Source organism: Gallinula chloropus, assembly GCF_964237585.1.
Source record: "Gallinula chloropus genome assembly, chromosome: Z".
Lineage (NCBI taxonomy): Eukaryota > Metazoa > Chordata > Aves > Gruiformes > Rallidae > Gallinula > Gallinula chloropus.
In genome coordinates this window covers 62,714,770-62,739,720 of record NC_140089.1, presented here as the reverse complement: position 1 = coordinate 62,739,720, position 24,951 = coordinate 62,714,770, and the positions used below count along the sequence as shown (strand labels likewise).

At 35.3% G+C, this 24,951-nt stretch overlaps 1 protein-coding gene across 1 annotated transcript; it reads right to left on the bottom strand.

Annotated features, from left to right (window-relative positions):
* Positions 1-1,947: 1,947 nt before the first annotated feature.
* Positions 1,948-24,090, bottom strand: POLK (DNA polymerase kappa; the record flags this gene model as incomplete). Its single annotated transcript, XM_084278592.1, has 14 exons — positions 23,957-24,090; positions 21,344-21,463; positions 16,279-16,431; positions 15,788-15,919; positions 14,086-14,239; positions 12,087-12,302; positions 10,385-10,509; positions 10,038-10,204; positions 7,897-7,929; positions 5,957-6,053; positions 4,601-4,772; positions 3,408-4,349; positions 2,184-2,235; positions 1,948-2,032 (listed from the first exon to the last, which is right to left on the bottom strand). Exons 1-14 carry the CDS (start codon positions 24,083-24,085, stop codon positions 1,948-1,950), a joined length of 2,577 nt encoding a protein of 858 aa, XP_084134718.1. The 5' UTR covers positions 24,086-24,090.
* Positions 24,091-24,951: the final 861 nt, after the last annotated feature.

Genomic DNA, 24,951 nt, shown 5'->3' with positions numbered 1-24,951 from the left:
AAGGCTCCTGCAGTTAACAGTAATCAATATGGTTTAAAAACTATAAGAAGGGAAAAATGGCTTCCTTTTTGCATTGCAGTAAATCATTTACATGGAAAACATAAAAACATAAAGCTCATCAGGCACTTTCTGTAAACATAGAGTATCACCTTTCCACAAGGTTCTTTTCATCCACTTCAAGAACTTACAGCAATTTACTTTTTCCTAAGTAATGTCTGTGTAAAAACACACATTTCAAAGAAACACACACAACAACAAGGTTATACTTACATCCTACACTTTATTGAATCAAAGAGATACAATCTAATAAAGGGACAGAGGTTCACTTTCTAAACAGCACTTGTAGCTTAAATCATAGTTCCCTCAGCTCCCTTTACGTTGCTCCTACTTAAAGTTTCCAGCTTGTGTATCTGCCAATGGAACAGCTCGTGCTGAATGCTCACTGACCTGGTTTACAAAAAGTCAACTGTGTCACCTTATGTATTCTGAACTAGTACAGCTGATTTGGTCCAAAACTGATATGAATTGCACCGATATGAATTCAAATGACACAGCTGTGGGTACAGTGGCATCTAGAAAATGAACAGATGAGCAGGTGGAGATGGAGAAATCATTCCAGCAAGCTTGGACACAAACAAAAGGTGTCCTGGACTTAGCCAAAGCATCTAAAACATACCAGGTATAGCTGTTTAAAAGCACAAGCAAACCCTGAAGTACTTCCAATACATTTATACACCAAACTAGATGCTTCTACAGTAGCAACTTAAATATTTTTGCAATTAAAAAGCAGTTTGTTTTTCATATAGGGGTTTGACTTAGTTTGTATAACTTAATAAATATGCTATCATAAATTATTTGCCTGATAAATATTTAATTTTAATAAGATGTCTACATTTAAGCAATTTGTTGTGAACAGAAAAAATCTAAGCAGATTATTTTAAATACTTGCACTTTACCACCTCTTCCTTCCACATATGCATTCATAAAATACAGAATTAATATTCAGAAGTATAGAATTTTAATGATAGGTAGATAATAAAAAGTTCAGCATCTTGCATATTTGCACGTCATTCCTATTATTATTGCACCACGGACCTTTTATTTAAAGTAAATTTAGTACTACTTATTGGTAACAATTTCGCACTTGTGAAGAAAATTGAAGTTTTGTCTCCTTGGAAAGACCAAGGATCAAACATTTGTCTGACCAACCTGGAGGAATCCTTCTCTAATTAACAGGTTTATTGCCATTTTTTAAAACTAGCGAGGCATCCTGCATCTCATAACAGTGAGTCCCACGGAGCTGATCCATCCACTCTTAGTGAAGTCACTTTCAGTGACAGCAATGGAAGCTTGACTGTGCTCAACATTCTTGCCCCTTTCCTCTGAGACTGTGAGGAAACCAATTTTTGCATCTGCTGAGAAGACACGTTTGCAAGCTAATACCAAAATTACATTTTGTGTCGAGTTGTTGTTGGCCTGAGCTACTGTGGCTACCATGGCCAATACAACCAACACAAAGAGGACCTTCAGTAAGCTCAGCGTGACACTAGCTAAATGAGCCCTGCTTTCCAGGTAGCTTGCCCTACAGCATTGCTCAATTGCAGCTCTAATCCCTTGTTTCTGTTTGCTGAACAACAGGGAGAATTCATGAGGCTGCTCGTGACCCACAACAAAGTTCCACATGTTTAATATAAACCAAGCTAAAGTGCTAGTGAATTTTGATTCTTGGAAACAACCAGGAAAAAAAAATCAGTATTATTCTAAAAAAAAAAAAATTACAAAACCCACCCCAGTTGTACTTCCACCTCAAATATCATGTTCTTTTTAAACAGGCATGTCATGGCTCCAAAGGGACAGGCACCTGAATCCAGCCTAGCACCAATGCTAAATTAATTTGTAGTCATAAACCACTATGAAGTATTTCATATGGAATACGTTGATACACAGTCATTTAAAAAACATTTCGATTGTATGCTTGGAATTGCTTGACTTGGCTTTTTTTGATACTGACTGCGAAGTTGTTAGTCCAGACCTAAAGTTAAAGAAAAAAAGAAAAAAAAACAACAAAAACCACCAGTAAGAGGTTAAAATATATAAATGCATACCTACATGACTTTTACAATACTCAGTATTTTTCTAAATGTTATTTTAGTTGTGCAGTCAAATTTTCAGAAGAGACTTACCTTTTTGTTCCTTGTGACGGATTTGTGCATTGCTGTCCTTTGCTTAAACCTCCTGAAAAATAAATGGAAAATAAATGGAAACAAGCAAATTAATTACTTCAAGAAAGAAAGAATGGTTCAGAAGTCACATACATGACAGAACTTTTAAAAGAATAATTTTGGGTAATTATTTTTTTTTCTTTTTGTTACCAATCTGTCTCAAGGACAAGATAACATTTTATTATCTGCCGCTTAAGTAATGCCATTTATTCTAACATTTATAAAAGAGAAAAACAGAAACACTTTATTGAATTGTAATTGTTTAATTTGAACCTTGTACCTTTCTGAAACATTTCAGAGTACTCCATTTTCAAGCTGCTCATTGAAAACTGTATTTTCAATTTATCTTTTTTTATCCTGTGGGGGAAGGGGAGGGCAGGGAGGGAATACTTGCCAACAGTTAAGTTCTTCATGCAATACAAAGCCTGTTTTGCACTTGTAACAACAATACTATTTACAAAAGTTTCTGTGTAAGAGATTGATATGGTAAATCCTAATTGTGTTCTGATAATTCTAACACATCAGCATTTTAATTTCCTGTTATAAAGTTCTCAAGTTAGATTAGGGACAGGGTACTTCAAACAGATACCTAACTACTTGCACTGACAAATCGGATCTGGACAAAGATGAACTCTTCATCAAAAAGAGAAACTACTTGAATAAACATGCTACTGGTTTGGCATGCTACAGGTGCAGTTATGTAATAGATTTTATTAAATGTAAACCAGGCTTGCAAGTTCTGCCTTCATGCTTCCATGCACCACCTCTCTGTTTCAGCCAGCACATTACACAGTGGGACTACTGTTCTGTCTACTGAATCTCTGAAACAATCGTGCTGGAAGATGGTTTCATTGATTTTTCATTTAAATCTCAGTGGCCAGACAAGCAACCTTCTGAAGGTGGCTGCAAGTTAGCAAACATAGAATTTACAGAAATGAGCAGTAATTCCTCGGTCACCATTGTGGCAAATGATAACACACTGTGTAACTACCATCATAAATCCAGTTTAGCATGAAAACTGAGTTGATATTTTTGATATTCAAATGTTCACTCTTACACAGGCCTTGCTCAAATGAATTTGCTGCAAAAATCTCAAAAGCCCTGAAAAGTACAAGATTACAAATTATTTAAATTGTACAGGCAGATAATCTGAATAATCAAATATATCTTAGTGTACATACTTACCCATTCTGTTTGAGTTTTCCATATTATTAGTAGGACAATCTTTTTTGTCTGTCAGCTCCTGGATGAGACCTTTATTTAAACAGATATCCACATGTCTGTTAAATGACACAAGACTGGTGGTTTTCTGCTCTAAATTACAAACTGGACAAACAAGAACACTGTCTTCTTTGGCTTCAAAGAAACAGGATGAGCCAGTTTCTTCTCTAAGTTCAGTCTTTTCGAACTGGTCTTCATTATCTTGTGAAATTCTTTTGGGGAACAGACACTGTTTCACACAGACATTTCGAGCAATATCACTGAGATTGCTGGGATGTGTTTCTCCGTGAAGTTTATCTGATATTATCTGAGTTTTTTCTGTGCTATTGCTATTTTCAGATGCACTTGCAGACTGGTCTCTTCCTGCTAAATCGTGTGTTTTATTTTTTTGACATTCATCAAAATTTTCATTTTTGAATTGTGGAAGAAAGTTAAGTGTATTTTCTCTTGAACTGTCATTCTTCGACATTTCAATGGTATCTTTAACAACAGTCCCAGTGAGACATTCATCAATATGCCTATTAAAGTCTTCCAGAGTATTGCTTCTTTGCTCCTCAAAGCAAACAGGGCAGGTGAAGCTCTTATGCAGATCAAAATTCTGCATGTCTGTGACATTCTTTGTTTCTTCCACAGGATATCCTGACGATTTCCTATCATGAAAGAGCTGCTTACCTACAGTTTCATCTGAAGACAGACTTTCATGGTTTAGTTGCCTTGCAGCTCGCTTTTTATCAAAAAAACTCTCCTTGGGAGATACTTCTGAATCTTTTGTGAAATAGTCTTGCTTGGACTTCAGTGGCTGAAGCCTAAGACAACCAGGTTCTTTTCCTGATTTTAAGAAACTCGTAATGCTTTTTTGTTGGTACTTCCTCTCTTCTTCACTTAGAAATCCTGATACTCTTACACCTAATAATGAAAAAACAGACAATTATGAACTATTCATAAAACTGGCACTATAATTCTTAATTGACACTTTTTGAGGTATACATCTACTCAATAAAGTGTGTTTTATCTCTAAACAGAAACTATACACCCTATAAATACCAACAATAGATCCCAAGGTTTGTACAATTTTATCAGACCTGAAGACTTGCCCAACCATGCTATTTCAATACCCATTAAGTCTGAAAAGGAAGAATTAGTTTAAAATATTTTACCCATAAGTCTTATCCGCAAAGGGTGAGGAGCAATACTATCAATTTCTGTTCCTAGTAAGTCTTTAGCAACAGCAAATATTTCTTCCTCTGTAGAAACAGCAGACCGCATAGTTGAAGCTCTTGTTTTAACTTCAAAGTTCACATTCTTTAGCTTCAAGGTAACAGTTTTACCCTAGGCAGGAAAAAAAGGAGGGGGAGAGGGCAGGGGGAGGGAAAGAAAAGTTAAGCATGGCATATACAGCACAGAAACAATTACTATGTAGCATCTATACAAGGGCCCTCAAGCCATGGTCAAAACTTTGTGCTTAACTGTGTACAGCAAGGGGCACTGCCAAGAATTGGTCTGCAAGATACTGCACTTGTTTTTAAACTGCTGCCAAAGTTGAATTCTCTGAACTGGGTCATTTGGCTATGGGTCCCAGCAGACCATCTGCCACCACTGCACGTTCAATAGATTTTCTCTGGCTTAATTTCTAACTTCTACTGTCTAAAAAAATATATTTCTTTATTTGGAAACTTTTCAGCACCAGATATCTTAACTGTGCTGGGAAAACTACTAAGGATGCGTAAGAGATGCCCAGTTGAGGATTCGCTGAGAGCTTCCTTCCCCCTGCATGGCACTGTTAGAGCCATACGTAGCATCTGTGTTTGGCACAGATACTCCCCTGGCAACCCCTTTCAAACCATTTGTGTGATTCAGTGTGTCCATCCAAATGTAAATAAATGGTATTCCTTTTGTAAGAATAACCTTTTTCCTTCTGAGCTGATTATCTCCTTTTCAACCTGTCATCTTCTGAGACAATCTTTTATGGCTGAAGAAGATTAATCACAAGTCTTTTAGGTCTTGAATGTTATTCCTTGGTTTACTAAGAGGACCTTCACAGAAAATGGAAACTGTTCTTTATAGATAATCAATAGAAATTTTGGGGTAAAGAATACAAGGATTGTTCCTAACATTAAGAGCAGCAAGTTCAGGACATGTGAACTTCTTAAACTACACTACTGGCTATCGACTGGATCTGGCTTGAGTACAGGGGAATAACACGGTGGTTTAGGTGCACTCGTATTACACAATTAACCAACGCACAGCTCAGAGATGATCAACTCTAATATTTGTTTATAAACATTGATTTTATAAACAATTTTTTAAATGTTTATATGCTAAATAGCTTCATTTTTTCCCCACACACCGATAGCCACCTGAACAATACCAAATGTTGCCTAAAGAATCGTAAATATCTGCAAATTGAAGAACAGAGAATTCTGAAAATAGATTGCATGGTGTGATGCTGCTGAAAGCATTCGCAGTAATGCAAGGTATTGTCCTTTCGCAAGTAAACACAGCAATATCAATACCTTAAGTCCTTCTCTCTGTAGCTCTTGAGCAAGGTCTCTGCACAATTCTCGACACAAGTTGTACTGATCCTCTGCTACACTTATTTCACTGAATGTTCTAAGAGAAAGACACAATCTTTTTGTCAGTATGAATCCTTTAAATTTTCAGTGACTACCATCTAAATGTATTTTTAGGAGCTCAACAAAACTACATCAGAAGGTTGTAAAAGGTTTAAGTGTTTACTTCAAGGAAAAATTAGTATCTATACAAATATTATACAGAAAGATTTGTGCACGTTTATCTGTTTCAAAATGTTTGCAAAGCCTTTCAAATAATGAAATAATTTGGCTTTCAATTTTTCATGCTCTATTTGAAAATATATCAGATTTAAGGTCATTAATGCTTAAGTATTTGCAAGAGAGAATACGAACACCAACTGAATTAATGAGCCAGCCTAGTTATTTGTATTTAATCTCCTTTGTACAGTGCTGTGTAACATCAGAAGAAAGGATTAGAAAATCAACAGAGCCAAGTATCAGAAATAAATAATGCAGATGCTAAGAAAAAAATACCAGCTATAATTATGTCTAGCTTCAGAGGAGGAAAATATTTTTCTGCCAAAAATGTCGCTAAATGCTTTTGCTAGAGCTTCTCAGCAGAGAAATTACAGTAATTTTTTGTTGTTTGTGCATCTGCTTTTTAGTAATAACATCAGAGGAATGGCAACCCTCAGTTAGCACTGGTTTTAAGAGAAGTGGGAAACAAAACTTAGAACTGCTAGATGCTTTTGGAGAGATTTCAGAGAGTCATGGTTCCATGTCAGGCTTTATGTGTGTAAAGACCCTATGGCTACACTGATTTCGCATCTCTAGGTTATATTCAGGTTTACCTGATTATATTGATGTCATCCTCTATTATGATTTGCATTCCCCTAAAAACGTTTGCATGCTGCCAAACTACAGAGATAAATATTTTACTGTGGGTCCATGTTACTATCCAAGGACTAATTCACGTTACCCTGGCAATGCTGCAGTGGTCTACACCATTGCAATGCTGCAGTAATTGGGAAGCCGTAAATGTCCTAAGTTTGGCAGGTGCATGATAGAGAATGCTATTTCAGGTGTATCTCCTCCCCTCATATAAACTAGTTCCATGATCTCAGCAGCCCATTGATGTCTCCGGTCTAAAACTATTTTCCTTAGGAAAAAAGAAAGAAGAAACAAAAGCAGAAAGGTGCAATAGGCTACTCAGATAACCTGTTTGCCTGCTAACCAGCACAAGACTACAGCCAAAAATTTCTCAGCTCTGGTGATACCAAACTTTACAGGGCTTATTTAAGCTGTCCACAACTATTAAATCTTAATAGGAGTAAGAATCTTATCTTCTTACTTAAGAACAGATAACACACAGGAGTAGGCATAGTTATCACGGTGCTCTACAGATTCTCTTTATAGTTTCTCCTTTTTGAAAGTGAACTTTTGAAAATGACATACACTACCTTCTTAAGACCCTTTACATTGATAAAAACATTAAAATTAGGAAACATAACCACTTTTTTAACCATGCAAAACTACTGCCTATTTTACAAGTCTGTGTTATGCTACACTTGATGTGTATGTGCCTGTAGGCTAACAGAATTATACTGACGTTACACTGGAATGTATATTTAAAAATCCAGTTCTTACATGTTTCCACCTTACATTAAGGCTTAAAGCTCACTTTTATGCATTAAAGGCACAATGAGAATCAGATGATGAGAAAAGAACCAACAGAAGTACCTCCGTTGTCTTATGAAGCCAAGGAAGATAAAATAATAAAACTTTAATCTGATGTAGCCTAGTGTACATGCAGATTTTTAACACAGAAATACATTGAAATTCCATGACTAGAAGTATACACTACTTAATACTAAGTAGGATTAGTGACTGACATAATTTTTTTCAATATTAATGAGGCATACCTTTCAGTGCTCATACTTTTTCTTTCTCCATCCCTTTGGAAAGAAAAACAATTTATTATACTCACTTCACCTTAAACTGTTATATTTTCAATAAACTCAATCATGCTTCAATAACTAGCAGCAGCCTCTCCTATAAAATTTGGATGTTAACTTTTTCTACAAACCTTATACATCAAGTTTAAGTGAGTGTGAAGCAGAGAATTTTTTTAAACTACTGCATATGACATAGTTCATCCACAGACACCAAAAGTTTGTAAAAAAAAAAATATACACAAAACCCCCCAACAAAACTCCCTTCTTGTATCAGAGAGTTATATTTAAATACAAAACTAACTACACATCATACACTTTCTCACCTAGCTGTAACTGTGAAGCACTGCACTCAAAATTCTGAACATTCTAAGTATATTTGAGTATTTATCTGAGGAATTAGTTTGCTTTCTGTCTAAATTATTGCCCTTGTCAAAGGTGACGTCTTAAGGCTTTTCTTGTTTGCTTGCTTGTTTTTTTCCTTCCAGTTTTAGTTGAGCGTCTTTTAACAACTGTTCTGCATCTAGAGTTTCCCAGATCATTTTCCTGTTAGGCCCTTCTGTTTGTATGTATTGGAAAAAACAAATTTTGTATCCTCAGATTTTGCTAAACAAAGGTGGTCAAAGACAATGACCATAAGACCAGTATTTCCTGAAGACTTGGGTGTTTGTATTTAATGGCTTGCTTTCTCCTCACTAAAAAAAAAAAAAAAAAGAAAAAATCACTGAAAACAAGTTGGTGCTAATAAAAGCAAAACCAAGACATAAATTTCTTAGACAACACCATTAAATTTGTATTCCTCTTCACAATGGTAATCCTGGCTTTTGAAATGCTTTCTCTGTGGTTTTCTTTTTTTTTTTTTTTTAAACGTACTGGGAAATTTCCCAGACTGTACAAAACCTAAACTGGAGAGTGTACAATTATTAAAGGACCATTTGAGGTTGCAAAAAATATTCAGAAAACCACTTTTTATCTTTTATCAAGTCACCTTCACAAAGCCAACCTTACTGCATATTTTGTTTCAAGTCAACACAGTTCTGGAAGAAAAACCCACCCAACAAAGACTTGTGTGAACACATCCTGGGCTACAAACTTCTAACCATGTATCTTATTTTGTAGTCAAATGGAAAGCATGTAAGACCTGTTACCATCAGAGAACTAACAATACATACAGAACAGGTCTTTTTACTTTCAGAAGTACAGTGGAATTCCTAATTTAACCAAATCATTGTAAAGCCTTTCTTAAATATAGTACCAGCACTTTTGGATGGATGGAAGGATATTTAAGGAATATTTAAAAGAAACGACTCAATCATAAATGAAGACTCTTGGTTACACAAACAGCAAAATGCTACGTTGGATTTGGTTTTTTTTTTAAGCAGCAAGTGTTCATAATTTGCATCCAGGCTCAGAAATGATGTGTATTCGCCATGTATTCACGAGTAAGACTGACTTCTCTCCTCCCGAACAGTGGGCTAAAAAGCCATTGAAGCAGCATGAATCTTAAAGGAATAAATATGAAGAAGGATATAAAATATTCAGTTCTATTCCAGCAAATTCACAAGTTGATATTACAAATATGAACACAAATATGATAGGAGACACAGAAGTTTCGCTTTCCTTCATTAGAAATATGACAATTTATCAGCAGAGAAGATCAAGTACCAATGTGGTTTTTTCATTACAACCAGATAATAATGAAAACCAATTAATGCAGATTATTTTTACAGAAGAAACAAAACTGAACACCTTTTGTTTAGTATAACTAATTTCTCTATCTATTTTAGTAACTATGAGGTTATTCTAAATGATACTGACTTGATTTCTTGATATGCGCTTAAGCATAAATTCTCTGACAGACTTTTGGGATTTCATATATTAGTCCTGGCTGCCCAACCTTTTTCTGGTTATTGTTTGGCTTTTTTGGTGTATCTTAGTCATACATATAACAGTAACAGGTATCAGAGATGTGTTTTAAGATATATTAAATGACCCAAATTTTCATAATATTTGTTTGACAGTAAGGTGTGTCTTAAAATGTACAGTAGGTAACATACACAAGAAAAAAATTTAGGAAAATGTAGATGTGGGAGAAAAAACCCCAAACATACTTCTCCAAATGTGTTGAACCCAAACCAAGGGAAATATCCAAGAAATTACGCCAAGATGCTTCTGAAAAGAGAAGAGAAAGCAGTGCCCTCTGCTGGTGAAGTTCTGAGCACGTCACAATTCCAAGGGCTTTTAACATCTTCTCTGTTACTTTTCCTATACCCGGCACCTGAAAAAGGGCAAGTATTATGGTGGAAACTTTCCATTTGTAGATCTAATACCAAGAATAATTTACATCAAACACAACTGGGCAGATTACCCATAAAAGTCTATTTCTTCACCAGAAATCTTGCTTTTTGAACATAAAGAACATACATGATTGCATAGTAAAATTCATGGTATCTCTTACCTTTCTAATAGGCAAATCTTTTAGGAAGTCTAGAATAGCTTGTCTCTCAGAAGCAATTCTGTATTGTCCATTAGGTTTATTACGATCACTGCACATTTTTGCTAACATTGTATTCGGTGCTATTCCTTTAAAACAAACAAAAACCTTACTTTTTTTAAAAAAGAGACAATGCTTAATTACAACTGTCCAATATTTAAAAGAGTAAGAGTGGCCAGCAGATTTGGGAAAGACTAGACATAAAAGAATGATGATGACTGATAACCAGATTTGTTACAATTCTGCAAAAACATTTTGTAATAGACATGTGAGAACGTAAATACACATGGCAGATTAAATATAATGGATGCACCAGGTAAAGTGTACTACTATTTTAATATAGTCACGGTAACATAACAGGCAGTAGTCAGCCATGAGGGGTTAAATACCAACTGTTTAAAAATACCATCAGTTACACGAATGAACTATTTTATGATGGTGATTGTGGTATCTCTTAGTGAGAAGCAGACATTTCTTCTTCATATTTCAGAAAAAAGACTGAATGACTTTCTGCAAAAACTACTGAATTAACATCTTTTGCAGTATGTAACCATTTAGAAACATGTATTTCGCTGACACTTGTAGGGATGTACTCCTATCAAAGTAACTCCTCACAACTGTACTCTGGAATTGGTTTAGCAAGAAAAGTAATATTATTCTGCATTAGAGCCCTGAATTTTGACTTGCACACTGATATATTATTCACCATGCCAGAAGTAATTCTATTTATTTAGAGAATTTTTTCTATTAGACTTCTAACTGTTTTTAATTTTCAGGCTTAAAACCCCTTATAAGAGCTACATCTGTTTTCTACACAAAAATTTCAGTAGAACAAAATTATTGTTTTGCTACCACTTATGAGATAACACACACGGAAGGCCGTGGTCTGTCTCATCCTGCTATTTCCTACTAGCTGTTCCTTTACCTCTACTTACATTGAACCAGTCCCTGGCTTCCCACATCTGCTTCATAAAGCTCAGGACTTCCTGATGCCTCACTGACCTGGTTTACAAAGCAGTTCAGGTGGCATCTAAACTAAGTAGCTAAGGACATACATTTTTTTTAGTAACCTAATCCAGACTACTATCAAAACATCTAATAGGCTGCCTGAAGTCGAGACATAAACCTCGAATGGTAAATATTAAAAAGCCAGTTAGGTTTATTAACTTAAACACATGTTTACTTCTCTGAGAGCTAACTCTGTAATCATTTTTTATATTGCCTTAAGCAAGGACTAGTGTGGAGAGCTCTTAGAAATGCTTCAAAACATGGATGTGCTACTCAAACTATCGGCAATTTAGCAACCAGTGACCAATTTCACTATGATCACTGGCTCAAAAACCCACTTTACATGAAGTACTAAAACAATAACCACCAGTACTAAGATTAGCTCCTGAGCGCACTAGTCATTTTTCCACATTACTTATAGTTTAAGAGAGAAGCAAAAAGATTATACAACTGTTTCCATGATTAAACAAATCAGGAGCCACAGTATCTCTTGAAACACTTTAAAGTCAGACTTTACAGACTTGCAAAGAGAACATATTTCTTTGCAGCACAAAAATGCTGTGGCAATGCTAATTTCTTCATTAATGCCTTCTGAGATTAGTGTAGAAGATGTGGAAATACAAATAATAATAATTGTTATTCATATGTGTTGGAATACCTGCACTAGCAGTCAGTTGAGTTTTCTGCTCAATCCTGAAGCGAATTTCCTTCACAACTTCCTCTGCAGAAGTTCCAAAGACAATTGAATTTTCCACTGATTGATCTCTTTGTTCAGGGTGGTCATCCATCACAGGTGTGTTGTCTTCAAACAGTACCGGTGAAGAAGAGTATCCATCTTCATTAACTTTGGCAGACCCATCTGTAGCATCTTTATCTATGTTGGACAGAAACACAAACAATCCACCCACATAAAACAATGGTTTCCTTCTGCAGTGGCTGAAGAGTCCATTACCAGGTTGTGTTTTTTCATTGCTGATGTTTTGGAAAAATAATGTAATTATTTTGCCAAAACAATTGTGGATGTAGAAAGGAGTGTCTTTGAAGAACAGAGTCATAACTGCTTTGTTCTTAGTATGATTTGAGCTTGGCTGAGATTAGAATTGGCTAGGATAACTTCCAGAAAAGCAGCTAGGTTTAATGGCCTGTTGCTGTAGCAGCTGAAAACATCAACATTTTGGCATTATTTTTGTTTCACAACAGAGTGAAGGCCAGATGCTTTCCTTTTTGCAGACATATTGCAAAAGTTTTTTTTCAACATTCTCCTAAGAAAATTAGGATTCTGGAATATCTGGTAAACTTTACCAGCCTGATCCGCTTCTTGTTTTCAACTGCAGTCATGGTAGAACAAGTGATGTCAGGAGCAACAAACTTCACCGTTATAGTAAAGTGCTTGTTTTTCAAAAGAATAAATATGTCAGAAGTATGAAGCATATAACTACTCATCTGCATTATTTGTTTTGCAAACATTATGCCAGTTTCTTTCTATTCTACCAATGGTTTTTAGTAGTAGTGTATCCTTGATTATGATCTTAATGACTATTTAGGTAATTTTTTAATATTAATAACATAAATGTTCCAGTTTGTGCATCAAACAACCATTTGTATGACTCCTTTTATATAATTCCTGATTGGCTATATGGTTGTGGATAGGGTTCCAACTCCATCTTCTAGTGCCAAGTGAAATCCAGTCATATCTTAAGCATTACTGCAGCTCCTGCAAGTGCTGATTTCTTTATGCAATTTTAGTTTTGTAAAACAATCATGTAATTAGAGTGTATGCATGCTGACATATTTGCAGACAATTTCTCATGTTTCTGATGCACAGTATTTTAGGAAATATTTTTTCAAAATACAAAGAACTTGCAGAGCAGTAAGTGTATTTATTCTGTGCTTCCTTAAGTTGTAAGATTGTTACTACCTACTGGCAAAATCATCACATTGAATTTTAAAGGAGAAATACACTCCTAAACCACACAATTTGGTTTAGCAAAACTAGTACCACTTTTCACACATTTTACTGACATTAAAAGAAACCTCCAAGATCTTCCAAGACAAAATCATCATCAGCATACATATCTTTTACACACAGGTCAGTAGTGGAGGAAATTAACCTGTACACTAACAAATCAGAGGCAAAGTATACAGGATGATGATTTACGCAAGTATCTACATTTCCAGAGGGTGCAGATTACCTGAAACTTAGGTTATATGCATATGTGGCTAGTACCACTGCTCCCCAACCTTGGCAATATCTTTACCATAACTTATCACCATTTTATAAGGCAAGCAGCCATTCTTCGTGACCAAACAGGTTTCTTCTTCCCCTCTCCACTGGCCTTAAGGTTCCTGGGTACCGGGCTGACTAATCCCCTCCTTGCCAGCCCTGAAGGTCCCAGGCACCCAGTCAAGTGGTTGGTGTTGATGACCCCACCACCCAATGGGGAGGCCTAACAGCCCCCTGAGCACTGTCAGTAAAACCACCAGCTACAAGTCCCAAGGGGGGACTTTCTGTCAAGAAAATAAAGTTTAAATTTTAACTACTATTTAGTTAGCCAAACCCAGGACGAGCACCATCATCATTCTGCCAAGGACTACTAAAAGAAACTGGCTAGCCCTCAGTGTCAGGAGACCACATGAAAAGAGAGTAATTCGCTTACCCTTTTTTGTAGTACTTTCTGTGTTAAGAAAGAATTTTCTCTTATCTTCAGGCCAGTTCAGTCTTTCTTCCAAATGCTCTGTTATGTTCAGGTAGGCTTCATCTAAGCCCATAGGCATAAAATTGGGATCATATTCGGTCAGTATTTCTCTAACCTTGACAAACACATAGTGAAATTTTAAAGCCTTGTTGCTGTAAGAGCAGATCTTGACACACAATTATGAGGTGAACAAATGTACTCTGAAAATTCAAGATGACCAATAAATATTAAACGTATTTGTAGAACAAATTCTTATTGATATTGGAAAAATAGGGTACTGCTTCTCACAAGTAGCAAGGTATCAATAATAAGCAAGAACTGAACAGATTTTGAGCAATGTATTTTACTGCAGAGATCATCAAGGTTGGCATATAAGGAGCACTAGTACAACCACTAGGTTCATAGACACTGCAGTAATCACTTGAATTAAACTCTGGGGGCTGAGGAACTTAGTAGAGCACATGAGCTGATGCACCTTTCTGTGCACTGTGTGTCAGACATCACACATGCAAAAACGCACCTAAACTTTAAAATGTATTCACAGTAAAGTTAGAACAAATGTGTCAAAGCACTGAATGCCACAAAACTTAAGAAAATTCTTTAGTGATCAGTGCAACTTCCCCAACAGCAACATAATAAATTAAAAGGTCAAAATAACATTGTCCACCTTTCTCCTCTTCCCCCATCCCTTTTAATTAAGGCGGAAAACTTGACTGCATCATGTTTTCTTTATTAGTTTTAGTGAAATTCTTAGGTACCGCAACATTTATTCATGTGCACTGCAACTTTCTGAAACTGATTAAAGGTAAGATTCACCATTCAACTTTTAAAGACAAAAATGAAATGAATTTAAATGTTTTCAATCCAAATCCCAAGAGAAAAACATAACTAAAAAACCAAAGCAACCTGAACTGTTAATACTTTACTCTATCAAACATATCTATCATGAAATTCAAACTCCTTATTACGTTCAAACCCATTCTGAAATATTCATATTTATATACAACATTTTACAACAGAAGTGATAAAAATGTAATAAGATCAAAATTACTAATTAGCTTACTTTATGTGAATAAAGGCTTCATAAAAATAAACAACTAAATATTGGCATAATTTTCTTGCAATTGAGAAACTTGTCCCATGCACTAGTTTGATTTAAGAACAACATTATTTCTTTTTTCCCTGATTCTTTGCTATGTATTTCAAGTCCCTTCTAAAATAAATGAATCTGCATTTAGAACTCTCTAATGCTCTTTGCTTCTCCCTCTAGTAATTAGCATTCAAAATTATGACTATGCACAACATGACATTATTATCTGTTTCCTATCTACTTCCAGCTTCCTAGTAATTAGATTATGCTCAATGGTTTTGAAATTTTGAGAATAATAAGGCTGAAATGGTATCAATTGCTGACTACACAGTTTTGAAAATCTCTATCAGCATCACTACTGGCTTCATTAAAATAGCATGATGGGTGAATGCAGTACTTTTGTCATCAACTTGCACAAAAGCACCAATGTTTTGTTCAATTTAGGTTCAAAGCCAGATCACCAAAGCGATTAATATTTAAACCACCGTTTAGTGTATCATCTAGAACTGATGTATTGATTGAGTCTAAAACCAAGTACATTGACTTTTAGTTTGAGAGCTCTTTCAAACTTACCTCTTTACTCACTTTGCCGTATTTTTCAAAGTTCAATGGTACTATAGTTAGATGTGGACATAGCTTTTTAGCAATAAATCCAGGCATGGCTGCACGTACACCAAATCTCCTAGCATGGTAATTTGAGGTAGACTTAGGAGAGATTAAATAAGTTCAGTATTCAATAATCAAGTTTTTATTAAATAATGAAGTTCTAATCACATATTTCCAGGCAGACAAGACTGACAGGCTATATGCGCCCCCTCACCCCACACCCCTTTCAATCTGTTTACATAATTTAAGATTTCCTTATCACACTTTTTACTGAAAAATAAAATTCAGCTTACATGGACGAGTGTTAGAATAGGGGTTTCCACTATTATTTTTGGTTTTTTTTTTCCCCACTTACAAGAATGTTCTATACAGTAGTGTCATCATATTATTATTTTATAGTTTATTAGGCTTTTGATTTATGTAATTGGTTTTTATATTTGCTTGACTTTTGGCCTTACCAACATACTCATTGATCCCACTGCTATAGGCTTTTCCTTCAGCTCTGGATTGTCTCTTATTTCCACGGCTGCATAGAAGGCATCCATGTCAATGTGTACAATTGTATTACTGAGGTTACGGCTCTGTTCCAGTTCTATCACAAGTTTGTCCACCTGAACAGAGTAAACCAATAGTGGAAAAAATATTAACCCAGCTGAAGCGCAAGAGTACAAATGATCCTAAAAACTCAAACAGATTAGGCATATCATTTCGAAAAAAAAAACCCAAACCAAACCCAAACCCTGTCTAACTAGCACAACAAAAAAACCCAACCAAGTTACTGATTAAAAATATCCACCTATGTAGAAAAAAATCATTTAGAGACAGAAACTTTGTAAGACCATTGCAGTTTTAGTTACTATGATACACGTTATTCTAAAAATTTAAAACATGCCATTAGAGAATTTCCTGAACACTCCTAAATTAAGCTATCAGACTTGAGAAAATTGGACAGGTGAAGAGAAGACTAACAGCTCACAGAGCAGACTCACAGGGCAGATCCATATATCTTTTTTTGTTGGAAAGATGGTCTCAAACAGGTTCCCTCTTAACCCCTTCAAAAAATTCCTCAACATTTGTAACCGAAATGCAGATCCCATTAGGCTGGATTACTACCAAAACTGCAATGGTGGCTTTTATAGAAAAGTCTGTGTGTGCAAAGCACCTTTCACCCCAAGCATTTAAGACTGCAGGCACCACTCCTGCTTCATCAGCTCCATGTTAGGAGGTAAGAGGCCAAGCACTCACACCTCTCCATGAAATACTTTAATTGTGCTTAATTTGCTTGCATTCTTTTACCAAAAGACTTGCAGATCATATGTTTGTTTCTGAAATATTTTTCAACTGTGACTGAGGTATGAACTTCTGAGTGACACCAGAAAGCACAAATATATTATTTGACAAGGGATTTTTAAGCTCTACTGATTTAAAAGGACTATGTTGGCAGTACTACAGAGCACTCTAGAAGTGAAAGACAAAAATATATAAAAAAAAGAAAGAAGTGCTATAAAACTGTGATTATCTAAGCACACTAAGGACTACACTAGCCTCTGTTTATATGAGAGGTTTCTACTGCTAGGAAAAAACCCCAAACAACCAAACAACAAATAGGCATGAAATTCAAGAAACGTAAGTTTCATTTTGCTTGCAAGCACAAGGACACACACATTCATGACATCAAAGTACATATCTGTATCAACAGCAATGGCTTTCTAGTCCTGGAAAGGAATATTTATGTGCAATTTACATGGTTACTTGAAGACAGTTTCTCTTTTCCCTCCTGCCCCCTCCTCCCGTTCACCCCAACAGGACAGCTGAAAAAGCATTAAAGTCTTATGCAAAAAGCCCTGTCTTTGGAGCTGAAGACACTTGAACCAAGGCAAATGGTTAAGAATGTTCTAACTAAATTGCTGAGGAATGATTGCTTAGTTAACACTGTCAATTGCTTCTCTACTTGCATAACATAACTTGCTTTTTCTCCCCAAATGTATTTCTAACAAGATCGTTACTTATCAGCCTACATAAACATCCAAAGAATGGAGTAAAATTACATTAAACTAACCAGAAACACAAAAAGATAACTCTTCAGCAAAGCCAACTGATACAAGTAATATGCCAAGACAAAGCGCACCCAGACATACTCAGAGAATTCTGGGCACCTATAAATGTTTCCTTAGTAAGAGAAGGAAAGTTGTGGAATGGTTTCTTAAATGTAATCCAGGTTGACGTATTTTTAAAAGCTGCTCTTAATTTTCCTTTTTTTATCCATCATAGAAACAAAACACCTAAAAAGTACAAATTTTAATTATAAGTTTAATTTCTATTAGAGTGATTATTGATTATTAGACAGTTTCAAGAGTACCCTCTCATTCTTTCTTATGATTTGAAACACAAGTTTTCTATCTTATCTTGCTTTGTCAAAGCGAGAAGGGGAAAAATTATGCAAAACGTCTTTTATATTTGTACGACCACATCACAAAGTGAAGAGATAACAGTGATACCATCCTAAGACAATAGTAACTATTTACAGAATCTGGGCTAAAACCCAGGTGGACAAAAACAGCAAACAGGAGTACAGGAGTTTATAAATCTGGATAGTTTTTAAAGTATTATTAACTACTGCTGAATTTCAAGCAATTCCATTCTAAGTTGTTAGGATAATCTAACTATTACAGAAAAGTTTTCAAAAATTAAGACTTACATTTCTCTTAAAAGACAAAAATGACACTCATTAGGAAAACTTCAAACTACCTTTCACATTTCAGATTATTTAAAAAGATAAAGGAGTAAAACACAAAGCAATATTTCTACGTAGAAATGACAGTTTCAAGAAGATTCACAAATCCTTTCTAATCTCTGATATTTGCAAAATCCATGTTGGTAAGTGCCTTTCTGCAAAGAAGGGCTTCTAAAGAAAATGGTAAAAATGAGAAATACGCTCATAAATTCCTTGGTATACACACACTCTAGCAGTGAGAAAGTCACAATGACATTGTAGGTTCTACAACTTTTTTACATTGCTGTTTCCACTGCATATACAGGATTTTGTCCACAAATCCTGTAAGTGGGGATTTTTTTGTTTGTTTTTACTTTACAGCACTTAACATCAACTCCCAGGTCAGGAAGCCATACAAGAGACTCTAACCATCCTATACAAACAAGCCTTGGACCGCAGATGTGAACTTGCAGCATTCAAAGTAGATACATGGGTATCTTTGCAACTCTAGAGCACTTCCCGCTTAGAAATTTGAGAACAATTTGTTCTCTCATGGTGTATCAAAAAGTAACACTAAAAGGAACAGTTGATAGACAACAAAGAAAATAATGAGAGCTGATTATATCCATATCAGAAGATGTATAGAAACTTATTAAACAACACACAGCACATATTAAGAAAACCAAATAGGACAAACAAGACTTGCAAAGTTAAAGGTGGAGATGATGGTTTGGGGAAGAGAGGCTGGCAGGTAAGTGACAGGAAAAGAGGAGGACACTGAGGGTATCAGACACTGATTAAAGACTGGCTGGGCCAGGAGGCTAGGGACTTCAGTGGAAACTCTGGGGGCACAAACAAGGACTGCTTTGGAAAGAGGACTAATGGGGATGTGGGACAAGACAAGAAAAATTCAGGATATGCTAAATTAAGAGAAGAGAGAGCAAAAAGGGTCAGAACTTGTGATGAAGAAATGAGGGCAAAACCAATCATGAGCCAGAGCTTATCTGCATACGAAGGGTAGAATACAAAACCCAAGTCTCTGAGGTGTTTTTGTAACAGCAACAATCTAAAATTAGCCAGCAAAAAAAGTGTGCAAGGTATCCCCCTCTATTGACAGTTTTCATGCAGTATGGCAGCTGACTTAACAGACACTCCACTTGGAAACAAAGACAGCTGTTATTTGAGCAAGTGGCATAAAGGTTTCAAGCATGGGGTTTGAAACTCAGGTCTCAGTAAGACCCACACAAAAGAAATTCACTCTTTTTTTAAGCTGCTTTTTTCTCCCACAGAAAGCAATTTTCATACAAAACATTCAAAGAAGATAACATGATGATGCATGATCACAGAATCAAATTCAGAAAAAGACAGCATGAGGGTAGTCAAGGCAATTCAAATTTATTTGCTTTCACTATATTCTTTAATTGCATAATCGTATATAACCATATACTGATTTTATAGGATCTGTGTCATTTATGTCATTCATTTTATAAGAAAGACTGTTCTCTGTAAAGTGAAAAGTTCTGTGGTGAAGGAAGTGTTTTTTCACATTTAAATGTCTTAAAAGCTATAACAGAAAACAAAACCAACCAAACAAACAGAAAAGGATAACCAAATACATAATTAATCCATGTTAAAGATTAAGTAAAACCACTTGAGGCCTGTAGCAAACTTTTCAGGGGTACTCAGTAACTGCAGACTTTTCTGGGAACAAATTTGAGACACTGGCATCTAATTTACAGAAGGGATTTTCAAATCTGCAGTGAACAAAAAAGACAGTACACCAAAGTCAGGATCTATAACCCTCACAATGGCATTCAAAATTAATGGCTGTGTTAAATTGTTATGTGCTTTAGCTCCTCATCCGAAAAATCAAAATATCACACTACTTTACTGCAGTGTTGCAAGAATAATTTAAAAGATTCACAATATGTCGTACACGACATAGAAAGTCTATGTAAGTCAGTAATTTTGCGTTCAAAGACGCATTGGACTTGTGTACAACAAATAAAGCTTGAGGCCACCCACTGAACAATGAGGGCAAGTAAATATTGAATAATTGCCCACTCAGCAACCACTGTCTGCACTGTGCACTGAATGAAGCAAGAATTCTGTTAGGGAAAACCAGCAAGCAATCATGTAATTAAAGACTGAATCTTGGTACAAATGAAAAAGGAAAGGAATTAAGCTTCTACAAGCAACTTTAATTTCATCATGCCTGAGAGTGTTTAGCGTGCAACCTTGGTGCCACTGGTTTTTTGAGCCGCCTTCCATAGACAGTAACACTCTGGGCACTATTAAATCTCACATTAGCATTTGAGAAGTGAAATAGCCTCTTCACCTTTCTAGCTCAGGCTGCTTGTATTTCTTGTGGCTGCTTGACATACTGATTCAGAAGAGCTGATAATTCTGATACCCCTCATCCCACTGCAGGCCACTGAACACAAATATACATATATTATAAAAACAGAAAGCAAACTCAAGAATTACATAATACTTATTAACAGTGTACTTAAAACTTTTACATAAATTATGACATTCCTTTAAACTAATCAGACTTAGAAAAACAGGAATTACTTTGCCTCATTTTACTCATTTAAGAGAATATTTCAGACTGATTTTGCAATCTATTCTTGCAATCTACTCTAGCAAGTTTTAATAAAGATTACATCATCAAAACATTGTGCAATTTTATTTCCATGACATCAAAATGGTAGTTAACATTGTGCTTATCAGAATTAATGCAAGAAACCAGAATACATCAAAATGTTAACCATTTACCATTTTCTCTAAAGTCTTTACGAGATCAGTACCTGCAACTGTGCTTTCAAGAGTTGTTGTGTTGTAATCTTCTCTTTTAACTGCATCATTTTTTCAATTCTTTGGTTAACTTGTTGATCTTTCTTAAGTTCATTTTCATAAAATCTAGAGCCCTGGAAGAAAATTGCAAAAGCACTAAGGTTTTTATTTGTAGTTTCCTACAAACAACCAGATTTTATCTTTAAATATAGTAAACATAAAATACAGTAATGTTTTCTAATGTATACTTTGGATTTTCATACAAATCCTACACAAAATAGATCAATAGTGCTTTATATCTACCTCCTCAAATGACACAAATATATTTTTCCTTAGAAATGACACAAATATATTTCTCCTCAGTTCTCCTATACTCAGATGTGAGTATAGGGGATTATTTAGAGAACTTATCATGTTTACATTTTCTAGCAGATTACATTTTTGACCACAGAAATTCAAAAATAGTAGATAAAAGTCAAACTACTTCGCAGTACCTTCAAGATTAGGAGTATCAAACTCTTAAAAAAAAGTTTAAACATTTTACTAGACTTTCCTATAGTTTAATCTACATGAAAATAAATAGTAACACTGTAAAAGTCAAATCCACTTATGCTGAGCATTTCATTGACCCTTTAATCTTGAAGGACACTGCAGAATTAAAAACTGTTGGAAAGAGCATGATGAAAAGCAAATGGGTGTAGAAAAAACCTCTTGCTCTTAAGGAAGCAATTGCTCCTCCAAGAAAACTAAGTAATAAAAAGACATGTAATGAAAACTTAAAAAGACAAGAATCATATAGAGAATATATAATGTGACTTCCCTTCCTGACTCCTAACAGAGACAAGAAGACTTATGACAAAATAGAAAAGAGAAAAATTCAAAACCAGGAAATTAAATATTTTTCCTGCAACATCTGGTGAGCTTAGAAAAGAAGTAACATTTGCAGGAAGAGGTGATGTCTTTTATTAAATCACCTGAAAGCTTTGATAAATCTGCAAAAGTGGACACATTTTTAGATCAGTGCCTCTGACTATCAAACTGTCACTCTTGCCAAGAATTCAGTTGTAGTCAAATCAATCAGGCATTTCTATAAAAAGCAAAAATACCCACTTTTATCACAATGATAAAATGATGAACAGCAAGACCATTCATTTGTCATATCTCATTGCTTAGAAAAAAACCCTAATTAGAAGAAATTAGCATGTGTTTTCTTCCAATTTCAGCCATGCACTTCATCTTTTCTCCCCTCTGCAGTCAAAGATGACTTCTTGAAATTCATTGAAGGAAATAAGTACCAAAATATTGGTGTAGGTAGCAATGCTTAAAATTGTTATTAAGCTCTGGGTTTTTTTTTTCCAGTTTATTTCACAGTTGAAGCATCATAAAATCTTGCGGCACTAAAATCTTGTTGCGCCCACAATTGTGGGTAGTATTTGTAGGTATAACTTTAAAGACAAAAGCTTAAAAAAATGAATCAATGACTCTTTTGACATCTTGAGCTATAGCAGGTATTTGTATTCTCCTGCTTTCTTTGACAGAGTAGTATTCTAATACTAGATGCCTGTGTATCAGTTCTGAAAACCTATTTTACAGTTCATTCTGTTTCATACTAGGAAATGAAACAGTGGCTGCTGTGGTGAAATAACGTATCCAAGTACCATTATTAGGGTGGTACTCTGACAAAGCACTAAATTTTCAATAAAGTGTGAACAGAGTAAGTAGAAGAAACATCTAATCAGTAAGAGTCTTGGTAACATATAAAGTATCATCAAAGTGAAAATGCAAGCAAAACCAAGTTTTCAAAATAAGTGCCCTTTGTACTATGTTTTCTGCTTCCCCCATCCCTGCAGTTCACCACAGAACAATAGTAGTCAGCACAGAACTAACTCATGAGCAGAAGTATTAAGCTTGTAACATAGGTCCAAATGAAATACGTATTTGTGCAAGGAAAAGTAAGAAAATCCAAAGTTGCTCAAATACAGTGTTAGTCCCATACAGTCTATATTAAGACTCTATAATAACAAGACAATTAATATTCCAATGTTTTGCAGATTTGTGGGGTCCTCTGTGGATTCTTCATACAAAAGGCCACCTCTCTTAAATATTGACAGGACAGTCAAGGATGCAAGCAGTAAGCACAAAGAAATTCTACTGAAAGAACTAGAAAAACCTGATTATATCAACTTCATCAGTTACAGGAAGATGACCAAGAGGCACATCAGCAGATCGCTGATTAATGATGACTTGAGCAAAAGGAATGGAAAAGGGGAAAACAAGAGACCTAAGGAACTTGAAACTTTCCCAAATATCTCTGGAAAGCATTGTGATATTTATGTACTGCTTCAGGCAAAAAGGGAGCCCCCCAGGAAGTACTCAGTTGTGCTCCTCCAAGTCCCTGGTGACAAAGCCAACAGTATCCCGTGATGTCCTAAGCTACAACAACCCCCCCCCCCCCCCCCGCCACACACACACACACACACACACACACTCCTTCCCCACACACGGATCTCTTCTTAGAAGCAGCCCCCCATTTACACATGTGAGGGATAAAATTTGGGAAAGGAAGAAGAGGGCCTTATCATACTGGACAACAGATAAAGCACCACCAAAAGAATAATCAAACTAACCTTGGTAGCTTCCATGATGATTTTATTGATTTTCTCTTTATCCAAACCTTGCATTCCAGCTTTGTTATCATTGAGGCCCATTCTAAGTAGAACTCCATCATTGCAAGAGCTCTTATCAACTTTTTTCATGTCTTCCATGGTACTTCTTCAAAACAAGTCTCTTAATCTTTTTTTCAGGTATCAAGGCATATATTTGTTTCAGTTCCAGCTGAACAATACAAAACATGGGGGGAAAAAAGGAATTAACTTGCTGTATTTACTGAATAAGTTTTTAATAATTATTCTGAAAACACCACACATCACAAATATGATGGCTTCTATTCCTGTAAAATGGCTGACCTGACATGTTCACCACATAAAGCCACCTACAACTCAGCTAGAGTGCTCACAGACACTAAGCTTCTACTTTAAGTTAAAAACATATCCTTTTAAAAGATCCCTTACAGAAATAACAGAGCACCACCAATTTCACAAAAAGGCTAGTAACTTACACATGCTCATGAGATGTATGCCTTTATGTTATTGTAGATGAAACAATACCCCCTTAAACACAAAATAATGCTCACTATATTATTAAAAGAAATTGAATTATTTTTAAATTGCAGAAGACCGTTGTTCATTTGAACTCCATTCCTGCTTGAGACAAGCTGTAGAATCTTTAAACAGGAATTTTTCACTCAAATTCAGATCTTTTGTTTGTGTTAAAGCTCATCTTTTAGAAACAGAGTTTCAATTAAAAGCTTTTAGTAAAATCCTTATTACTGGTTAGGGTTTATTTTTTTATTTATGTTTAATATAGGGTAAAATGAAACCATTCTTTTTTTTCATTAATTGGTAGAGTCATGGTATCCTACTAATAGAACTTACCAACCCTTTACTACTCAATTACTGCTATCAGTAATTTCTTATATTTCCAGGTACTTCTCATATGTGAACTTCTGACATTTTCCCTTGTTGCTTATGAAAGTGAACAGCTGAATCCTTTGATAGGCACT